This window comes from Sminthopsis crassicaudata, chromosome 1, assembly GCF_048593235.1.
Source record: "Sminthopsis crassicaudata isolate SCR6 chromosome 1, ASM4859323v1, whole genome shotgun sequence".
Taxonomy (NCBI): domain Eukaryota; kingdom Metazoa; phylum Chordata; class Mammalia; order Dasyuromorphia; family Dasyuridae; genus Sminthopsis; species Sminthopsis crassicaudata.
In genome coordinates, this window is record NC_133617.1 from 55,963,562 (window position 1) to 55,985,512 (window position 21,951).

Consider the following 21,951-nt stretch of genomic DNA (forward strand, 5'->3'; position numbering starts at 1 on the left):
GGTTAAGTGACTTGCCCATAGCTAGGAAATGTTGTGTCTAAGGTCACATTTGAACTCAGGTCCTCCTGACTTCAGGACTAGTGCTCTAACCATTGATCAACCTAGCTGCCCCTCCAGCATAATGCCTCACACATACTAATCATTTATGACTATTTGTTGTTAAAATTGTTTCTGTGTTCTGTGACAGTATCCAGGAGCTGCATGTGGGGTGTGTGTGTGTGTGTGTGTGTGTGTGTGTGTGTGTGTGTGTGTGTGTGTGTAATTAGAGAGATAAGCCTCCTGTAACCCATGCATTAATACACAACATAACAAGGTGACAGACAGTGGGATACTGGTCCCTTTGGGTAAAGGGAAGGTAGGATTCAGCTGGAGGGTTAGGAAGTGTTCAGAGAAGGCATTTGGAGGAAGTAATAGATAACTTTGATTACTTAAAACTGAAAAAAAAACATATGCATAAACGATATTGATATACCTAAGATTAGATTGGAAGTGGTTGAATGGGAAGAAAAATCTTTGTATCAAATTTCTCCAACAAGGATTTGGTGTCCAAAATATATAAACTATCTCTATCTATCTATCTAATACATGTATTTTTTCTAGTAAATGTATTTATTTTTGATACACATCACTTTATGAATCATGTTGGGAGAGAAAAATCAGATCAAGAGGGAAAAACAGAATGATAAAAAAAAAAAAACAGAAAAAAAAAGTGAACATAGCATGTGTTGATTTACATTTAGTCTCCTTAGATCTTTTTCTGGATGCAAATGGCAGTTTCTGTCCAAAGTCTGTTGGGATTGCTTTGGATTGCTGAACTGCTGAGAAGTCTTTCATAGTTGATCAATGCACATTCTTGCTGTTATTGTCTACAATGTATTCCTGGTTCTGCTTGTTTTACTCAGCATCAGTTCATGTAAATCTTTCTAAAATCTGTTTGTTCATCATAGAACATTTTAATAGAACAATAATATTCCATTATTTTCATATACCACAATTTGTTCAGCCATTCTCCAATGGGCATAAGGATGATTTTTCTAAAACTCTCTAATCAAAAAAACTCCTCATGTACTCAGCCTATTCAATAAATTTCAATGGCTTACTTTTGCCCCCAGAATCAAAAGCAAAATGCTCCATTTGGCATTCAAAGCTCTTCATAAACTAGCCTCATCCTACTTTTCCAATCTTCTTACCCATTACTCTCTAAAAGTACTCTTCAGCTCAGTGACACTGTTCCATAATCAAGATACTCCCTCTCTCAGTTCTAGGCATTCTCCACTCTAAAGACTGACCTTCCTGGCTTCCTTTAATATCCACATAAAATCCTACCTTTTACAGGAAGACTTTCACAACTTCTCTTAACTGTACTCACTTTCCTCTGTTAATTATTTCCTTTTTATCTTGCATATTTATCTGTAATATACCTTTCTTTGTATGTATTTGAATATTCTCTCCCCCATTAGACTGACAAACTTCTTGAAAGCAAGAACTGTCTTTTGCCTCTTTTTGCATCCCTAACACTTAGCATAATGCCTGGCACATGATTGGTTGGTTGTTGTCCTTTGTTCTTGAAGAGGACCAAAATGACATTAGAGTCAAGTTACAGTGTGTCCCACTGTGGCTGATCAAACCACATGAACAAGAATGCTCTACCACAGGTTGGGCACAAATAATCCAAATGATTATTCTCTAACTTTGCACATTTCACATTTCTTTTGAGCTACTTCAATTCTGCTTTATTCATAGATAAGGGCATGCCTTGTTGGATAGTGATGTGCCAGTATCTCCCATGTCTTTCAATCAATTCTAAAGTGCTTAAGAGAGACGTTGAGAATGTTCTTGTATAGGTTTTTCTAATTACCATATGAACACTTACTTTGGGTGAGTTTTCCATAAAATAGTTCTTTTTTAGCAAGCCTGGCACATAGTAGGGGCTTAATGTTTATTGAATTAAATATATGACTAATAGCCATTCCCTATAGATAAATGGCTAAATGATATGAACAAGATTCTTTTTTTTAAATCTTTTTTTTAATAATAGTTTTTATTTACCAGATATATGCATGGGTAATTTTACAACATTGACAATTGCCAAACCTTTTGTTCTAATTTTTCCCCTCCTTCCTCTACCCCCAGATGGCAGATTGATCAATACATGTTAAATATGTTAGAGTATAAATTAAATACAATATATGTATGCATGTCCAAACAGTTGTTTTGCTGTACAAAAAGGATTGGACTTTGAAATAGTATACAATTAGCCTGTGAAGGAAATCCAAAATGCAAGCAGACAAAAATAGGGGTATTGGGAAATCTATGTAGTGGTTCATAGTCATTTCCCAGAATTCTTTTGCTGGATGTAGCTGGTTCAGTTCATAACTGCTCTATTGGAGCTAATTTGGTTCATCTCATTGTTGAAGAGGGCCACGTCCATCAGAATTGATCATCATATAGTATAGTTGCTGAAGTATATAATGATCTCCTGGTCCTGCTCATTTCACTCAGTATCAGTTCATGTAAGTCTCTCCAGGCCTTTCTGAAATCATCCTGCTGGTTGTTTCTTACAGAACAATAATATTTCATACTATTCATATACCACAACTTATTTGGCCATTCTCCAATTGATGGGTATCCACTCAGTTTCCAGTTTCTGGCCACTACAAAAAGGGCTGCCACAAACATTCTTGCGCATACAGGTCCCTTTCCCTTCTTTAAGGTCTCTTTGGGATATAAGCCCAGTAGTAACACTGCTGGATCAAAGGGTATGCACAGTCTGATAACTTTTTGAGCATAGTTCCAAATGGCTCTCCAGAATGGCTGGATGTATTCACACTTCCACCAACAATGTATCAGTGTCCCTGTTTTCCCACATCTCCACCAACATTCTGCATTATCTTTCCCCATCATTCTAGCCAATCTGACAGGTATGTAGTGGTATCTCAGAGTTATCTTGATTTGCATTTCTCTGATTAATAATGACTTGGAGCATCTTTTCACATGGTTAGAAATAGTTTCAATTTCTTCATCTGAAAATTGTCTGTTCATATCCTTTGACCATTTATCAATTAGAGAATGGCTTGATTTCTTATAAATTATAGTCAATTCTCTATATATTTTGGAAATGAGGCCTTTATCAGAACCTTTGACTGTAAAAATGTTTTCCCAGTTTATTGTTTCCCTTCTAATCTTATCTGCATTAGTTTTGTTTGTACAAAAATTTTCAATTTGATATAATCAAAGTTTTCTACTTTGTGATCAATAATGATCTCTAGTTCTTCTTTGGTCACAAATTCCTTCCTCCTCCACAGGTCTGAGAGGTAAACTATCCTATGTTCCTCTAATTTATTTATAATCTCATTCTTTATGCCTAGGTCATGAGAACAAGATTCTTAAAAGAAAAATTACCAAGTATTCACAGCCAAATGGGGAAAAAAATGCTCCAAATAACTAAGATAAATGTGAATCAAAACAATTCCGAGATTTCCAACAATCAATGTTAGAGGAAAGATAGGTACACTAAAACATTGTTAATGGAGCTATGAAATGGTTAAAAAAAATGCAGAAAGCTATTTAAAATTATGCTAATAAAGTCACTAAAATATCCATATCAGAACGAGAGAGTCATTACTGGGCTTCTATCCTAAGGAAGCTACCAATAAGAAAAAGATTTCCATATACTCCAAAATATTTATAGCAGCATTTTTTATTTTTATTTTTATTTTTTTTTTTTTATGATAGCTAAGTATTGAAAACATAGTGGTTGCCTTTCAATTGGGGAATGACCAAACAAATAAACTATGGTACATGAGTTGTGTTTTATTTTTTTTACTTTTTTATTGTAGTAAGTTTATTTATTTTAAATACACATTGCTTTATGAATCATGTTGGGAAAGAAAAATCAGAGCAAGAGGGAAAAACCATGGGAGACATAAAGTTTATAAACAGAAAAAAGAAGTGAACATAGTATGTGTTGATTTATATTTGGTCTCCTTAGATCTTTTTCTGGATGCAGATAGCATTTTTTGTCCAATAATATTCCATTACATTCATGTAGCACAGCTTGCTTAGCCATTCCCCAATTGCTGGGCATCCACTCCTTTTCCAATTCTTTGCTGTGTGGTATATGAATTGTAATGGAATATTACTGTATGTAAAAAGAAATGAATATGATGAATAAAAGATCTGTATGAAATAGCAGTCAAGAAAACAGTATACATAGTAACCATAACAATATAAATGGAAGGAACAATGATAAAGCAAAAAATCAAAAGTAAATGTTACAAAATTATAAATCCGGCAGAATTTTAATCAAGAGAAATGATAAAAGCCTCCCAGCCTACCCTTGGTGGAGATTGGCCGTCCACAGGAGTTACACATTGCACCTTACCAGACTCTCCCTATTTAACTCCCCCACACACACACACACTATTTAGCATATGAGATGACTCTCAGAGATAGTGAAACTATAGTGATTTTAAGAAACAGAAAAATCAATAAAAAGTTATTTTTTAAAAAGAGTTTCTGAAAGACTGCTGACCTGCTTTGATAGCAGGATTTTCCTTACCTAGGAATTCCCTTTGGGAATGAAATTCTAGGCTCTCATATGAAATGCTATGCTTCTCACACATTTTGCACTTATGTATCCTGGTGTGGTTTCTCCCCTATTTGTGGTCCAGCTAGGCATGATGGTGACTGTTCTTGTTACTGTGGCTGCTCCTGCTGGCGGTGGAGAGAGCACCTGCCCCGGAGACAGGAAGATCTGAATTCAAATATTATCTGGGACATTTAAATTAGCTGTATGATCCTGGTCGAGTCATTTCCACCCCCTTTGCCTGAGTTTCTCATCTGTAAGAATAGGGAAACACTGGAGGTCAGACCACTCCAGTGTGTGCCACAGAAAACCACGTAAAGTAGGACACGTGTGAACAGCACTTGAGGGTGGGGAGTATATTGTTTTTGGCGGACACAAAGTGGACGCTTAATAAATGCTTCTCGGATTCAATGGGATCGGGTCTCATTTTCCCCATCAGAAAAAAAGGGTGTATCATTCCTACGCTGCGTACCTAAAGGGCTCCAAGAAGGGGAGAAACCGTTTCTATTCCCGAGCTCCAGTCTGGAGGTGGGTGGGAAGGGGGGGCTGCACTTCCCTAAGGTGACAGGCAGGTGTCCCCTTCCTCTCTCCAAAGGCCGGGCTGGGGCTGGAGGAGGGGCGAGGGGAGGGCCCGGCCCGGCCTCGCGCAGCCGGCCTGGGGCACCCTCTTTCCCTCTACCCCAGCCCCCTGGCTCCGAGCCCGAGCTGGGCTCCCCGCCCCCTCGATATAAAGTCAGTCTCATCTGCCTCTGTCTCCAGAGGGGCACTGGCTGCCGGGACCGGACCATGAGCTCAGAGGCTGCCCCAGCGCCCATCTTCCAGACGGGAGAAGACTGTAGGCCGGCCTGGCAAAAGGCGGCCGCCGGTTACGATGGGCCCGACACGCACCTGCAGATCCTGGGCAAGCCGGTGATGGAGCGCTGGGAGACCCCCTACATGCACTCGCTGGCCACCGTGGCCTCCTCCAGAGGTACTCACCGGCCCTGCTCCCCTCGGCTGCCTCGGAGCGGATCCAGTGGTCAGCGCCCCGGGGAAGCAGAGGGGCCCCCAGGAGCAGGGCGGGGGAGGGGAGAGGGAGAGAAGGGGATAATGGGGAGGGGAGGCAGAATGAGAGAAGGCACGGTGGGCGATGCAAGGGCCTGGGTTCAATTCCATACCCTGCCCCCTCTCCTTCTGGCTAGGCGAACTTCCGTTGGGGATTGGACTGTCTTTGGGACCCTTAATTCCTCTAAATCCCGTGATCACAAACTTTGAGTCTGTAGAAGTTGCTTAATCCCAGTAGCAACACACCCCCCCATCCTCTTTCCTTATCTGTAGAAAGAGGGGGTTGGACTATGTCCTCTTCCAACTCCAAATCCAGCAGTCCCTGGACCATAGGAAGTTGCAGCTGGAAGGGGCTTTAAGCCACAGGCCTGCTTATACCATTCTTCCCCCAAAACAAACAGAAAAAACTCAGGCAGCTGCTTACTGCCTTTGCAGTCAAATTCCAAGTCCTCTCTACCCAGCGTTCAAGGCTTCTACAATCCCGTAGCCTGGGACAGGATCTACAGCAGTCAGGGATGAGTGATTCTGCCCCCAAAAGAAGCCCTACCCCTGTTTCTGGAGCCTCTGAACTTTGCTCTGCTTGGAATGCTTTGCTTCCCTTTCTCCCCATCTCCTCCGGGAAGCCCTCCCTGTCGCCCTTTCACTAACATCTTTCTAATGCTCTCTTATCAGGTGATATTAAGGGGCAGCATGGTATGTAGGAGATTAGAAAGCAGGCCGAGAGCTCCCAATCTGTGCGGATGGACAAGGCAATCTTTGGCAACTTTCCTTCTTTAGCTATAAATGAGCAGTTCGGACTCTGTGGGCTCTGTACTCTAATAAGAATATCTATGTCCCCAAGCCTATGAGACAGATACTATGATTCTCACTTTTCAGATGAGGTAACAGGCAGACTGAGTTGAACCGATTTTCCTAGGATCACACAGCTAGTAAGCATATGGCTCAGGTCTTCCTTCAGGACTCTGGGGTGAGAGCTCTAAAGGCTGCCAAACTTAGCCTCCTCATTGCTCCCCTGTATTTCTGCGTTCTGGATCTGGGTCTTCTAGGTGCATGTCAGAAGAGATTAGAATTTATCTAATCTTAAATTTTTTTATTTTCTACTTATGTCTATGTTCGCATATCGTCTTCCCCCAGTAGAATGTAATCTTTAAAGGTAGAGATTAGTTTTTCTCTTTCTTTTCTTTGTCATCTTTGTTTTCTCAGGACTTAACACAATGCCTGGAAGTGGGTGATCTTGGCCTTTTTGTAAATTAAGGGCTTTCATGGGCATCCTTTTTTTGGAGGCTGCACCCATTCACTGACTAAGGGCTGGGGAAGAATTGACACAAAAGTTTATGTATCTGGGAGGGAAAGCCCTTCCTTGTTTCTGGTCTGAAGAGAAAACAATTGCTTTTTACATGTTGGTTGTTTGCTTTGTTGATCTTAGAATTTAGAATCTCAGAACGGGTCAGTGAGGAAATTAGAGAATCCAATCCCATCTTCGAAGTGCAGGGAAGGGAGGTGACTTGTCTCAGAACATCCTCTGTGTAAGAGACAAAGGGTAGAACCCATGAATCTGGGGACAATCCAGGAGTGCCATGGTATAAGGTCATATTCTTCTGTCTTCCTATATCCTCCATGCCTGGCTTTTTATTGGAGACTTTGAAAATGAAACACTCCAGCTCAAACATCTTCCATGGCTCCCATTGTCTTTAGGAAGAAGTCTAAACTCTTACCATCAGTCATGTGCATTTATTATACTCCTTTGATATGCTAGATACTGTATGATTACGTGCTAAGGATAAAAAAACAGAGCATTCCTTTTCCATAAAGAAGCTTCCATTCTATCTGGGAAAATAACATGTGCACAAATAATATATATCGTTGCTCATTATTCGTTCTTGGAGAGGACCAGTGTGACATCATGGGGGAGATGTCTTGACTTGAGAATGAATTGCATGTGAGCTGGGCAGAACTACTGGCCAAATCATCAGCTTCACTGCCCCAAAGTCACCAAAGTCCAGTGGCCAGACCCAGGATGACCCTGGAGGCAGTGGGTGATCTTGGCCTTTCTATAAATTAAGGTCTTCCTAGGTATCTATTTGTTGGAGGGTACACCCATTCATTGATTAAGTGCTGTGTTGTCACAGATATATTTATCTGGAAGGGGAAAACCCTCCAAATTTCTGGCCAGAAGAGAAAACAATTACTCTTTACACTCATTCTGAGACACCAAAATCTAAACTCTGAGCCACTGAGCCTTGGGTTGGAGATATTATTGACCATTCAATGAAAGCCATTAAAAAACATAGAAATTATGGAGAGGAACCCGTTGGCTTCACTCACTGGGGAACTCAGTATCTGGGGTTTCCTTTCTTGTATAAACAAAATCTTTCCCCCATTCCCACAACACAGTGAGGTGTACAGTGCATGGTGAATGTTTAATAACGTTTTGGGGGTAATTTTGATGAAGTTAGTGAATGTCAGTCACAGGGTCCAAAAATTTCCATTTTATTGGTAGAGGAATGTCCTTGTTAAAATTTACCAAGTATTCCTGTTGGCTCTCTCTGGACTCAGGATTTCATGTTGGAATTTCTCTTCTAAAGGAAAATGGGGGGGGGGGGGAAGAAGGGAACAGGTTTTTATTAAGCTTTTGTGTCAGACACAAAGGAGTTACCCATATCAATGAGATCTTGGCTCCCACCTGTCCCTAGCCCTTTATCTACACTTTAAGGTTTGTAAAGCATTTTAAATATTATTATCTCATTTGACCCTCCCAACGTTATTATTGTATTATTATTGTATTAATTTTACAGATAAGGAAACTGAGGCTGTTAGGTTAAGTGCCTTTTCTAAGTGACAGGATTTGAACTTTCTGATTTAAGTCCATCATTCTATTGATTATGTCCTAGCCTTTTAACTGGTGGGTCTTAACTAAATGTGGGAGAATTGAAATGATTTCTTATCAGTAAATATTTGTTTGTATACTATTTTATGTACCTACATGCCTAGAGTCACATAAAAATTTCAAGAGTGAAAAAAGATTGATAAGTGGGAAAAAAAAAAAAAAACCTGTACTATGTAATCAAACTGCTAAGGAAAGGAGGAGATAGTGGTTCTCAGGGGGAGCTGAGATCCACTATCTCCTCTCTTTCCTTAGCAGCTCCAGGGGGAGCTGGATAAAACACCAGCCCCAAAACACTAACTGTATGACCCTGGGCAAGTCACTTAATCCTGTTATCTCCCCTTAAAATAAAAAAAGAATAGGGAAAGGAGATGAAGTATCCGAAGTTGGTTGACCTGAATACTTAAACTCCAACCTGAAAAACATCTGGGGATAGTATGGGAGAGAGAGAGAGAAAGAGAAATAATTGAAAGGAAAAACATTCAGAACACAAAAGAATAATATGGTGAGAGAAAAGAGAGAGAAAGAGGACAAAACATTCTCTCCTGGAAACGCCACATAGGCATCCATTTTTCTGCATCCAATTCCCATTAAAATTATTTTAAGGAAGAAAGGAACACGGATTTATTAAGCACCTTAGCAAACGACTTTGCAAAGTGAGTGCCTGGGGGTACTCATTGTGGAGGGATTGGGGCAGAGTTGGTAAGTAGGAGTTGAATAAGGGGATCTTGGGATCATTATGATGGACGAGGGACAGACACTGAGTGGAAAAAGAGAAGGTTAAGGAAGTAGACTTAACTCATTGCCCTGTAACAAAAAGAGTCAGCTAGGTGGTGCAGTTGAAAGGGCCCGACATATACCAGCTGTGTCACTCAGCCAAGTCACTTAATCTTAATCTTATTTCTTCACTGTAAAATGGAAATAATAATATCATCTACCTCCTAGAGTTGTATTAGCTGATAATACAACATACATGGCAAATAAGAATGAGAGAATTGGGTGGTGGGGGATGCTGAAGGTCTGGAAAGCCTTTATGAAAGAGGGAGTGTTTCATCTGAGCTTTGAAGAAGAGATTGAAGATTTATAAGAATTAGTAGCAGTGAGGAAGAAGAACATTCCTGGCCTGGGAGGGGAGCTGGTCTGTACAAGAGATGAGAGATGAAATAAATGAACATGAAAATGTAAGGTCCTTTTTTTTTTTTTTTTTTTTTTTTAAAGCCTCATCAGGACTTAAGTGTCCAGCAATGCTTGCTTATTGATTGATTAAGGATAAAGCAGGTAGGTCCATTTGGCTAGTGGACAGGGTGCATGAATGGCTGGAATCCAGCTGTGAAGTTGAGAGAAGTTTACTTTGGAGCCTTAGTCATTAAGGAGTCACCAGAGGCTTTTGTTCAGGGAGGTTAAGTAAGTGCTCAACTCTTTGCTTGGCTTGGATTAGGGAGGAGAGAGCACTGGAAAAGAAGTATGCCCTTCTTTACTGGGCCTCAGTCTACCTCTCCTGCCATCTATATACTATGTTTTGGTTCCTTTAGACCATGACCCTTGACTTCAGTCTTTCTTTCTTTTCACCTTTCCCTCCCACCCCCTCTCTCCACTGACCAACACCTTCAAAATCAAACTCATAGTTCCTCCTCCAGGAAGTTTTTTTCTGATTCCCCCAGCTCATCTAAGTCAGAACTCTATTTTTATATATGGGGTAAGTTAGCAGAGTTGGAACTAGCAGATCAACTGGGAAGAAATTCTGGGGAAAGAAATCAAGGTAAGATAGTGGATCTCAGAATGGGGAGCTCCAAGGGAAAGGGACCCCCCCAGTTGCTGAACTTCATATGCTGGATTCTCAGACCCTCTTTTTTTTCTGTTTAGTATTTTATTTCCCCCCCAGTTAGATGTAAAAATAATTTTTAACATTGGTTTTTAAAACTTGAAGTTCCAGATTCTCTCCCTCTCTCCCTCCCATTGAGAAAACAAGCACCTGCTTATCATGTAGCCAGATCCATTCCCATCCTCCCAACTTTTTTTTTTTTTTTCACAATCAATGCTTTCATTTTTTCATTTAATAGTTCAAGATCTTGAAATCTGACATTTAATTCCCACTACTCAATGGACATATTTCTCTCTTTTTTTTTCTTTTTAATTTTTATTTAATTTTATAATTATAACTTTTTTTTTTTTTGACAGTACATATGCATGGGTAATTTTTTACAACATTATCCCTTGCACTTACATCTATTCAGATTTTTTCCCTTCCTCCCCCAACCCCCTCCCCCAGATGGCAGGCAGTCTTATACATGTTAAATATATTACAGTATATTCTAGATACAATATATGTGTGTAGAATCGAATTTCTTGTTGCACAGGAAGAATTGGATTCAGAAGGTAAAAATAACAGTTTACACTCATTTCCCAGTGTTCCTTTTCTGGATGTAGCTAATTCTGTCCATCATTAATCAATTGGAATTGGATTAGCTCTTCTCTATGTTGAAGATATCCACTTCCATCAGCATACATCCTCATACAGTATCATTGTTGAAGTGTATAATGATCTTCTGATTCTGCTCGTTTCACTCAGCATCAGTTGATGTAAGTCTCTCCAAGCCTCTCTGTATTTCTTCTGTTGGTCATTTCTTACAGAACAATAATATTCCATAACATTCATATACCATAATTTACCCAACCATTCTCCAATTGATGGACATCCATTCATCTTCCAGCTTCTAGCCACTATGAAAAGGGCTGCCACAAACATTTTGGCACATACAGGTCCCTTTCCCTTCTTTAGTATTTCCTTGGGATATAGGCCCAGTAGTAGTATGGCTAGGTCAAAGGGTATGCACATTTTGATAACTTTTTGGGCATAATTCCAGATTGCTCTCCAGAATGGCCGGATTCTTTCACAACTCCACCAGCAATGTATCAGTGTCCCAGTTTTCCCACAGCCCCTCCAACATTCATCGTTATTTGTTCCTGTCATCTTAGCCAATCTGACAGGTGTGTAATGATACCTCAGAGTTGTCTTAATTTGCATTTCTCTGATCAACAGTGATTTGGAACACTCTTTCATATGAGTGGAAATAGTTTTAATTTCATCATCTGAAAATTGTCTGTTCATATCCTTTGACCCTTTATTTATCAATTGGAGAATGGCTTGATTTCTTATAAAGTCAATTCTCTGTATATTTTGGAGATGAGGCCTTTATCAGAACCTTTAACTGTAAAAATGTTTTCCCAATTTGTTACTTCCCTTCTAATCTTGTTTGCATTAGTTTTGTTTGTGCAGAACCATCCCCCCAACTTTACAAAAGTGGCTATCACTGAGGAACAGTTCATCAAAAGTGGTCTGTGTGGTTCCTCTTACAGCTCAGTTATTCAGAATGCAGCATCTGGAAGACTTAAGTCAAAATCTTGTATTAAGTATTTGTGATCCCGGACAAGTGATCTAACCGCTCTTAGCCTCAGTTTCCTCATTTATAAAATGTGGGTGATAATAGCACTTCTCAGCATTAACTTAATATAAAGAGCTTTGCAAACTTTAAAGCACTATATAAATGGGAACTATTATTCTCAAATGGTTTGGGGAGAGACTGCCAGCATCTGTAATAGTGATTGAAGGGATGTCTGCCTGCCTTGCCATTAATATATATATATATAAAGGTATATTTTGAATATTCATAAATGTTTATATATATATATATATATATATATATATATATATATATATATACACACACACAGTGTATCATAAAGGCATTGATTTCAGAAGTGGAAGGCACCTCATCTCATACAGTTGAGAAAACCCAAAATTCACATGGATAAATGGTAGAGCTAGGATCCGAACTCAGGTCTTCTGATTCTCAGTCTAGCATGTCTTCCACTGAACTACACAACTACATGAAGGATCTTTTAAAACAAACCAAAACAAAGCAACTGCAGAGACCAAGTGAAGCATGTAAATGTGAAAAGCCAGCCTTCTCCTGGCATGGGACAGAGCCTGCTGCCTTCCTGCTGGAGTCTGGGAACACAGACAAAGCCTATCCATGAGGTTGCACATAGTTCAGTGTGAACAATGCCGGGTTTGAGGCAGATAGCTTAGATTTGAATCTATATTTGGTCACTGTGGCAACTCTGGGTATTTCAGTTGGTTTGGATTAGATTTCCCTTTCAGTTTTGAATTTTTAATTTTATGAAGCTATATAGGAATCTTGTGAATGACTTATGTATGTTGGAAGCTAGTGGGTAGAGTCTTTAACTGGTTCAGGAAGATCTGAGTTCAAATTCAGCCTGACACTCATTTAGCTGTGTGATATGGTAATCTTTCTATTGCCCCAGTTTCCTCATCTATAAAATGGGGGTAATAATAATTGCTCCTACTTCCCAGGGTTGTTGAGATAATATTTGCAAGATGTTTAGAAAATCTAAAGTAATATGTAAATGCTGGTCATTCTTATCATTATTGAAAATTTTCCTCTTTTCAGCTAGCTTCCAAAGGAAGACTTAGGGGGTATGACCAAAATCCCTATTCTTTTGTCATTGGAATCTAATACCATTTAGCCTCTCACCAGACTAAAAATCCTTGAGCAGGGAGGGGTTAGAATAGGGCTGGCTTTCTGAACATGGTTAGATGTCAATATGCTAGGTGCTAAAAGCTCTTAGCAGAGGGGCCCTCCCAGCTCTGACATCTTGGGTTCTAAGGGCCTTCCCAGCCCTGTGCTCCTGTGTTCTAAGGGTTCCCCAGCACTTTCTGAAAGAGATTCTAGGAAGTGGGATGAGATAGGGGAGGGCATTCTATATTCTATATTCTATATTCTATAGAGGGGAGGGATTCATACAATGGACAATGCTAAGGCAGGAATGAATTCCCTTCCCCCCCTCCTTACGTGGGCCAGTTTCTTCCAAGTAAAGAAAAGAGTGATGTGTTTGCAGGCCCAAGCCCACTCCCTTCCCCAGAATAGCTTCTGTGTAAAAGGAGCCCTCAGGACCCAGACTTCCCAGCTGTGCTCCCTTGTCAGTAAGGAGACAGGTGTTGGGGAGGGGGGCCTACCCCAGCCTGTTAGTGGAGCCTAAACTAGATCTGGGGAAATCCCTGAACCTAGCCAGGCCCCAGAGCTTTTCCCTAGAAGAGCTTTGGTCAGATCTCCCCTCTCCAGTCCTGGACTTCCAGTTGGGCTACACTTTCACTATAAGCATTTTCCTAAAGATCTCCAAAATATTGACACTTTGGAGGTGATTTAGTTTGACCTTCTCTTACAAATGGGGCTCCTGGGAAAACAGTCAAGATTAGAATCTGGCACCTTGCATTCAGTGAACTTTTCATTACTTTCTTGCTTCCTTGTAGCAAGTATTTTTATTCCTACTTTATAGGTCAGGAAAACCGAATCTGAGAAATTTAGATTAATTAATAAATTAAAATCCAAGAGGATTCAGAGACTTTGAGGCATAGTGCTCAGCTCAATGTGCCACAGAGTCTTGAAGGAGTCAAGAGGCTCATTATCCAGTTTCAGCTCCACCACTGAGTTCCTTTCTGAGAATGGGCAAGTTACATCTCTTGTTTGGGCCTCAGTTTATCTACCTGTAAAGTGAGAAACTAAAGTGAGAGCTAGACAGTCTCTAAGGTATCTCCCAGCTCTGACCTCCCGAGTTCTAAGGGCCCTCCCAGCTCTGACATTCTTTGCTCCAAGGAACTTTAGAACTGCCATCATACATTTATAAGTTCCTTTGAGCTCTGACTTTTCCCTCCTTTCCCTCAGTCAAAATCACCTGTCTTTTCCCTATAGACAACACTCCATCTTCACCAAACTTTCTGTTCCCTGGGTCTGGAACATTTTTCCTTCCCCAGCTTCCTTCAGAGCTCAGCTCAGGTGCTCTCTCCCCATACAATTTCCTTCCTGATCTTCCTTCTTCCCACTTGTCAAAGCTTTCAGATTTGAACTTAGATCCTCCTCATTTCAGGGCTGGTGCTCTAACCACTGAGCTACTTCGCTGCCCCTCCAGTACAATGTCTCATACATACTAATCATTTATAATGACTGTTGCTAAATAAATTTGATTCTGTGTTCTTTGACAGGATCCAGGAGCTTTGTGTGTGTGTGTGCGTGTGTGTGTGTGTGTGTGTGTGTGTGTTTGTGTGTGTGTGTGTTTGTTAGGGGGATAAGCCTCCTGTAACCCATACATTAATACATAACATAACAAGGTGACAGACAGTGGGATACTGGTCATGAATACCTTTGGGTAAAGGGAAGGTAGGATTCAGCTGGGGGGTTAGAGAGTGTTCAAAGAAGGCATTTGATTTGGAGGAGGTGGGATTTGAGAGTTTACTTAGGTAGAAAGTGGATGAGTGAATAAAAGAGCATTTTAAAGCACCTGCTCTGTGCTATTTACCAAGCTAGGTACAGGGACATGGGAGGGGATACTAAAATAAAAAGGAGAGGGTCCCTATATACTAACAGGAGGAAGTGGAGGGGGCACAGAAGCCACAGAACTGAGTCTTGTCTTTTTCCAAGATAGCTGATTGTTTTCCTGTTACCAGAGCAAGAATTGGAGGTGGGGGGAGAGAATACTTGGGGGGTGGGCTGAAAAAAGAGGTCTGTGTCCAGCCAGGGCCCCTTAATGGGATGGGTTTTTCTGCTTCTCATTAAGCAAGATGACTCAGCCTTAGGGCAGAGAGAGTAGGATCTAAGACAGAATTTCAGAAGTTATTCAGTCCAATATTCAGTCCTTATTTTTCAGAAGAGAAACAGACTTCAGAGTTCAGGAGACTTGCTTGGGGATCAGTCATACAGGGATCGATCAAAAGCAGAGACTGAACTTAAAACTAGAGCCCAACTGAAAATTGGAATGGCCCTTCCCCTGCCTTCTGCTACTTCTTCCTGCTTCTCTCCTGGGGTGGGGGTGATGCATCTAGAGAGGACAGGAACAAGCCCTACCTGGTGAGAATGCAGAATTTGTATTGCCACCAGGTTAAGGGGAAGAGAGGTGGGCTCTAAACTTACCTCCTGCAAGAGTTGCCTTGGGACTCCCTGGGACCTGTCACTTTTCTCTCTGGCTCCTATCCCAGGGGGAAGGGTCCTGGAGGTCGGCTTTGGGATGGCCATTGCGGCCAGCAAGGTGCAGGAGGCCAACATCCAGGAGCATTGGATCGTCGAGTGCAATGATGGCGTCTTCCAGCGGCTGCAGGAGTGGGCTCAGCATCAGCCCCACAAGGTAGTGTTGGGGTTCTGCTGGAAGGGACAACTTGTCCTCGGTGGGCTCAGGACACCTATGGTGGGCTATTAGCTCTGGGACAGTTGGTAAGGGAAGTGCTTTACAAAGACTCTCTCCTTTGACCCTCACAACAACCCTGGGCCATAAATGGTATTAGTATCCCCATTATATAGTTGAGGAAACTTAAAAACAGAGATTAGGAGACTTGGCTAGGCTGAGGCTGGAATTGATCTCTATTTTCTCTTTTCTGTTCTTAAGGTCGTTCCTTTGAAAGGCTTGTGGGAGGAGGTGGTACCCAACCTGCCTGATGGGCATTTTGATGGTGAGAAAGCACAAAGAAGTCCTAGAGAGAATAACAATAACAACAATAATTTATATATCACCTTAGGCATTCCAAAACACCTTCCAAATTATCTCATTTTATCCTCAACAACAATAGATGCTATTTTTTTATCCCCATTTTATAGATGAGAAAACTGTGGCTGGCAGGTCTTCCTGTCTCCAGTTCAACACTATCTGCTATGGAAATTGGAGAATTAGTTCTTTAGGAACCGTGAGGGAATAGAAGTCTGTGGGGAAGTCTGGAAATTCCTTTCACTAATAAAATGATTTGAAAGTTTCATGAATCCCATTGGACAACTATTACTGTTGCCTGAAATTCTGCCATTATAGTATTATCACTTTGGATTAAAGCATGGACTCCAAGAAAGACTCCTGCTCCAAAGACCTTGGGAAAGAGTTAATGTATTAATGCTGCTTCCCTCCCCAGTCTTGTTTCTATTGGGAGCTTCTGACCTTGGCCCTATTTACGCCAGACTTTCTCCTGCCTATTCTGTATCTCTATAAGTCAACATAGTTACCCATTAGATGGGGGGGGGGGGACATTAAGGAACAAGAATCTTGCCATTGCCTGAACCTTGTAAGGCCAGGAATGTAATTTATAACTTCAGGGACAGATTAAAAAAAAAAAAAAACTTCATAGGATTTTGTTGTTGAAGATGGTAATTCAGGCCTATTCATCAGAATTTAACAGGGTAAATATTATAAAATCATTGTAATGAGAATTTTGGTCCAAATAGACACATAATGAAAAATATTCCTTTTATCTTGTCATAAAGGTGGAAGATTATGGAGGCAGAATGTTGTATACACTATCAGTTGAGAATAGATGCAGAAAAAGCCCTTGAAAAATGGAACACTCATTTATCCTAAAAAAAAAAAAGCAAAACCTTTTTAAAAAAAACTAAAAAAATAAGTCCTATAAAGTATAAGCATAGAAGGAGCTTTTAAAAATATTATAAAAACATATGTATATGTTTATGTATATATACACATACATACATACAAATACAGATACTGTGTGTATTTATTAAACTCAAAGTTAGCATTATTTTTAAGGGGAAAACCCAGAAAGCTTTCCTAATAAATATATAAGAGCAAAGCAAGGAAAAGAAAATTAAAAGCACAAGAATAAGTAAAGCAGAGACAAAAATATTTCTATTTATAGGTAAAGTGATCATTTACTTAGAAAACCTCAGAGAATCAACAAAGAAAATACATAAGAAAAAAGTTCCACAAAATGATGGGATACAAAGTACACATTATCAGATATGATCACTGTAGCATTTGTTTTTGCTAATTTTTTTCTTTGTTGCAAGGATAAGACGTGAGGGGCTCTCATATATACTCAGAAATGTAAAAAACAAAAGCAGTCCCATATAACATTTTTAAAGAATAAACAAAGTTAAAAACATTGTTTCTCTGGAACAGGAATTCTGTATGACACCTATCCCCTCTCTGAGGAGACCTGGCACACCCACCAGTTCAACTTCATCAAGGTAAAGCAAAGGAATTGGCCTTCACCTATGAACAAGATGCTCCTTAATGCTGTCAACAATGCTGTCACAGTTCAGGGATGGGTTTGCAATTAAGGCATCCAAGTTTTTCCATCCTTTGTGCCTTAGAGCATTAGTGAGTTAGATATGAAGAGGGGAATTGGAATGGGGGCTCATTAAACCCTGCTCTTTTACCCTGTAGGCTCATGCTTTCCGCCTGCTGAAGCCTGGGGGTGTCCTTACCTACTGCAACCTTACATCCTGGGGAGAACTGCTGAAGACCAAGTACACAGATATTAAAAAGATGTTTGAGGTGAGCCATGAACCTGGAAGCTGCCTCCCAGTCCTGACACTCTGTGTTCTAGTATCTCACCATTCTGTGTTGTAAGGGCAATCCCAGCTCTGACATTGTGTTCTAGTATCTCTCCATTCTGAGGGCCCTCTCAGCTCTAAAATCCTGTGTTCTAGAATCCTTTCAGCTGACAGTCTGTATTCTAATCTCCCTCCTAACCTTGACATCATACGTTCTAGGGATCCTCCCACTTCTGACATTCCATGTTCTTAAGTCTCTCCCAGCTCTGCCATTCTGTATTCTAAGAGCACTTAGACATAGGAAGCAAAGGTGAAATCTCTGAATTCAGGGGCAGCCTTCGGATATGCAAGCAGGTGCAGAAGTTTGCCTTTATCCTTCTCTAGTAAGAACAACAATAAAAACAGTTCATATCTTTCTATTAGTTTTCTGGTTTACAGAACACTTTCCCACTTATTCTTTTATTAGATAATAGGCAGTAGAACTGGAGAGGACCTCAGATGCAGACACTGAAGCCCCAAAGACATGGTATGGTAGAATTAGAGTAGAATATTTTAGAAGTTTCATCCACCTCTCCTTCATTTACTAATGCCCAGAGTGGTTACACAAATGATCCATGGTCACAAGAATCATAAATGTGTCAGAGCTTGGACTCAAATTCAGGTCCTTTGGTTCACATAGCATCACAGATTGAGAGAGGGAAGGGAACTTTTCGGTTGTTCAGTACATCCTTTCCCCCTCAATTTGATAGTTGAGGAAATTGAGGCCCTAAGATATTTTTGACAGGATGGCAAGTTGTAGAACCAATTGTTAAACCCAGATTCTCCAATACAGTATCCCTTCTACTACTCCTTATTGTCTATTATTCAGAGCCCCACTTAGCTAAGAAGAGGGAAGCTCAATATTGGAAGGCTGACACTCTCCCCCACCCCCCAAGGATGACTGATTTTGGTTTTAGCCATATTAATTCATTTAAGCTGTTGACGGATTGGGATCAGGATCTCTATCAGTGCATGCCAGCAACTGGCATGAGTGCTGGACAAAATAGTGAATGAAATGAATAAGAGTGGGGCCAGGTGAGTTCAAACTTACTGGCTTTATTTCTTACAGCTTCCCTTTTATACCCCAACATAAGTATATTTTATTCGTCACACAATTGTCATAACACCTGGAGAATATAACCAAAGCTGTGACATTTTCCTTGTTCTATTAGTGAAGGTATGTTCTGTTTTTAATCGCCACTACTATTCCTTTTAAAGAACCCTGTTAACAAAATAAAATATAGTCATTTTGTCCTTATCTCCAATAAATAATCTGAGGGAGCTTGGATACAGGTCACCAGCTGTGGAACTGGCCTTGCCAAGTCACCTAAAGTCCTCCAAGCGACTTGGCCTTTCTTTGGTCTTCCAAAGGACTTACAGCTGGCTCCCACATGCTAACAAATTCAGATTCTTGAAATCCTAAAGATAACCAAATTTTTATTTTTCTGGTTTTGATCCCCAAAGGATGGTGACTTGGAGACCATGTCATGCTCCAAAATGTTCATATCCAAGCTGTAAGACTCCCTCTCCAAACCTCTCTTTCTTCTTTTTAGCAAAGACTGGTAACCAATTATTCCTCTGGGAATTTCTCCTCATTTTACTTCTTGTAGGAATCTGGATGGTTGACCTCAGAGGGTCAAACATCTAGAGCTGGAGGGCACATTAAACTTGCCAAGATCCCACAGATTATCAGTGGCAGATCCACATTTTAGCCCAGGTTCTTTAACTCACCGATGGATCATTTTAGCTCTTATAGAAAAGAAATTTCAAGGTCCTTAGGAAAAGGAACATAGCCAGGAGGAGGGAAATGATTTTTCTCACATCCCACTGGTAGTAAATGGAGTCAAAGCCAGATGTACCACCTCAGATCCACCCTATGCATTTTCTAATGTACCTTCTAGAGGAGGATCCAAACCCTTTTTTCTTTTATCCCTTAGGAGACTCAGATTGAAGCCCTGGTGGAGGCAGGTTTCAAGAAGGAGAATATTAGCACCACTGTGATGGACCTGGTGCCCCCCAAGGAGTGCCGCTACTATTCCTTCCCCAAGATGATAACCCCGACAGTCCTCAAACACTGAATGTGCCCGGCTTCCTCTTCCCACCAAGCTGACCCTGGAATGGGGGCACCAGGAACTCTCTAGCCTGCCAGGGTTAGAGTCTAGGATGCCAACTTATTAATAGTGCTTGACAGGGGAACTGGACACAAGAAGTGGCCTGGCAAAGACCAGCAGAGAACTGAGGGACTGTCTCTTGACTTGAGGCCTAAGGGTGACAAAGAAGCTTCTGTTTCAATATAACAAACACATATTGAATTCTAGGCAGGGGTCAGTACTAGAAGTTAAGGCTCAGAGTTTTTCTGCCTTTTGATAAGTCCTTGTAAACAACTTGCTGCTTTTCTTTGTTTCTTCTGTTGAATGGGTACATGTACCTGTTGATGGGAATTGACCACCCTCAAAAGCAATAATCAGGCTACCTAATTGGAATTTTCTTATCCAAAAGCCTCTCTAAGAAATTATTTTTTTTTTTCTTTTTAAATAATAGCCTTTTATTTTCAAAGTACATGCAAAGATAATTTTCAACATTAACTCTTGCAAAATCTTGTGTTTCAAATTTTTCTTCCTCCTCTCCCCTATACAGCAAGTAATCCAATACATGTCAAACGTGCAATTCTTCGATATATATATTTAAGGAATTGGTTTAAGGAAATGCCCCTCCTTTTTAATGTAGGGTTTGTCATATGCCCATAATATGCTCTGTGGTGCTGGAGAAGTACAAACAAGTCTAGAACTACCCTGCTTTTGAGGGGCTTGTACCTCATTTGAGAACAGGGTATTGATAATCCAAGGATGAGTCCAGGGGCCAAGACTCACCTCATGATGTTCCCCCTCATTAAAGGGCTTCAAAGAGTCAACATCTACTTGTTGCAAGTGTGAGATTTTAATTCAGATTATAGCTGAACTAGAGTGGATAGTCTCTGAGGTCCCCATAGCACTCCTTGAGAGATGGGAAAGTTTTATCTTTCTCTGTGACTAGACCTTAGCACAGTGCCTGACAGTGTTTAATACATACTTGTTGACTGATTAACCCCTTTCCTTTGAGATGGGTAGAGCAAAGAATAGCCCCATTTTACAAATGATAAAGAAGCATTATGTTTCCTAGATAGTAGCTAGAGCTGGCCTCTGAGACGTACATATTAGCTGTTGTGACTGGACAAGTCACAAAATGTACTTACTCAAGGCATCTCCTTCTGATTAAGACCTGCACTGGTACCGAGTTCCTTTAATCGAGGTTCAGTCTCTATCCCTTTATAGGTGAAGAAACTGAGAAGTGACTTGTCTAGAGCCACTCAAGATGTAGCTGGGATCTGAACTCGAGTCTCTTGAGGCTCAATGTTCTATTAAAGTGAGGTCCAGATGTTGAAGGACTCTAGTCCCCAGGCCCTGTTTGTTCTCTTTCAGTCTGTATCCCTGTGGAAGTCCATTTGAAAGCCTTAATTTACTAATACACTGAGTTCTCTATTCTTTATTCAGATCTTGGTGCTCTTCAAACCAGGTGCTCTGCTAGGGTGCCAGAGGTCCTTTGGGGAAGGGAAGGCCCCACACCTTCCCAATTGTAGCAGAAAAACCCTGCTTAAATAATAAAGGCATTCTGACCTCAGCTGGAGCCCCTGTTTTCTTTTTGACTCTCAAACTGTTGATATAAGGGGTGTGTGTGTGTGTGTAAGGAAGGGAAGAATGGAGAAATGGGAATAGGAGAGATGAGGGGAAAAGAATGAGAAAGAAGGGGTGAAGGATGAGAAAGAGAAGGAAGGAGAAAAGGGAAAAAGATGAGTAGGGGAGATATAAGGAACAAATGGGCCTTTGAGGGGAATTCAAGCAGGAAATGAATTCAAAGTATGGAAGGTATTTCCCATTCTAAGTATGGGTCCCTCCCATCTCTCTCTACTTCTAATTCTCCTGTTAAAGAAATTACTTTCAGGATTCTGCCAACTGCAAGATCATTAATACATCCTGCCATGTGAGACTTCTTGCAAAAAACTAAACTGTACAAAA

At 40.6% G+C, this 21,951-nt stretch overlaps 1 protein-coding gene across 2 annotated transcripts; it reads left to right on the forward strand.

The window, feature by feature from the left end:
- The first annotated feature begins 5,188 nt into the window (after window positions 1-5,188).
- GAMT (guanidinoacetate N-methyltransferase) lies at window positions 5,189-21,556 on the forward strand. Of its 2 annotated transcripts, XM_074304759.1 has the most exons (7): window positions 5,189-5,558; window positions 15,568-15,713; window positions 15,972-16,035; window positions 17,484-17,551; window positions 17,751-17,861; window positions 19,837-19,896; window positions 20,030-21,556. In XM_074304759.1, exons 1-7 carry the CDS (start codon window positions 5,375-5,377, stop codon window positions 20,075-20,077), a joined length of 681 nt encoding a protein of 226 aa, XP_074160860.1. In that variant the 5' UTR covers window positions 5,189-5,374; the 3' UTR covers window positions 20,078-21,556. The 2 variants fall into 2 exon arrangements, with proteins under 2 accessions (XP_074160860.1, XP_074160869.1); XM_074304768.1 differs by having other exon boundaries at window positions 5,216-5,558; window positions 19,837-20,115.
- The last annotated feature ends 395 nt before the right edge of the window (window positions 21,557-21,951 follow it).

Bases quoted from the DNA above. Each gene is read 5' to 3' on its own strand.
- GAMT (XM_074304768.1), top strand. From the start codon at position 5,375: ATGAGCTCAGAGGCTGCCCCAGCGCCCATCTTCCAGACGGGAGAAGAC. The intron at 15,714-15,971 runs GTAGTGTTGGGG...TCTGTTCTTAAG, and splicing joins CTCAGCATCAGCCCCACAAG to GTCGTTCCTTTGAAAGGCTT. The intron at 17,552-17,750 runs GTAAAGCAAAGG...TTTACCCTGTAG, and splicing joins ACCAGTTCAACTTCATCAAG to GCTCATGCTTTCCGCCTGCT.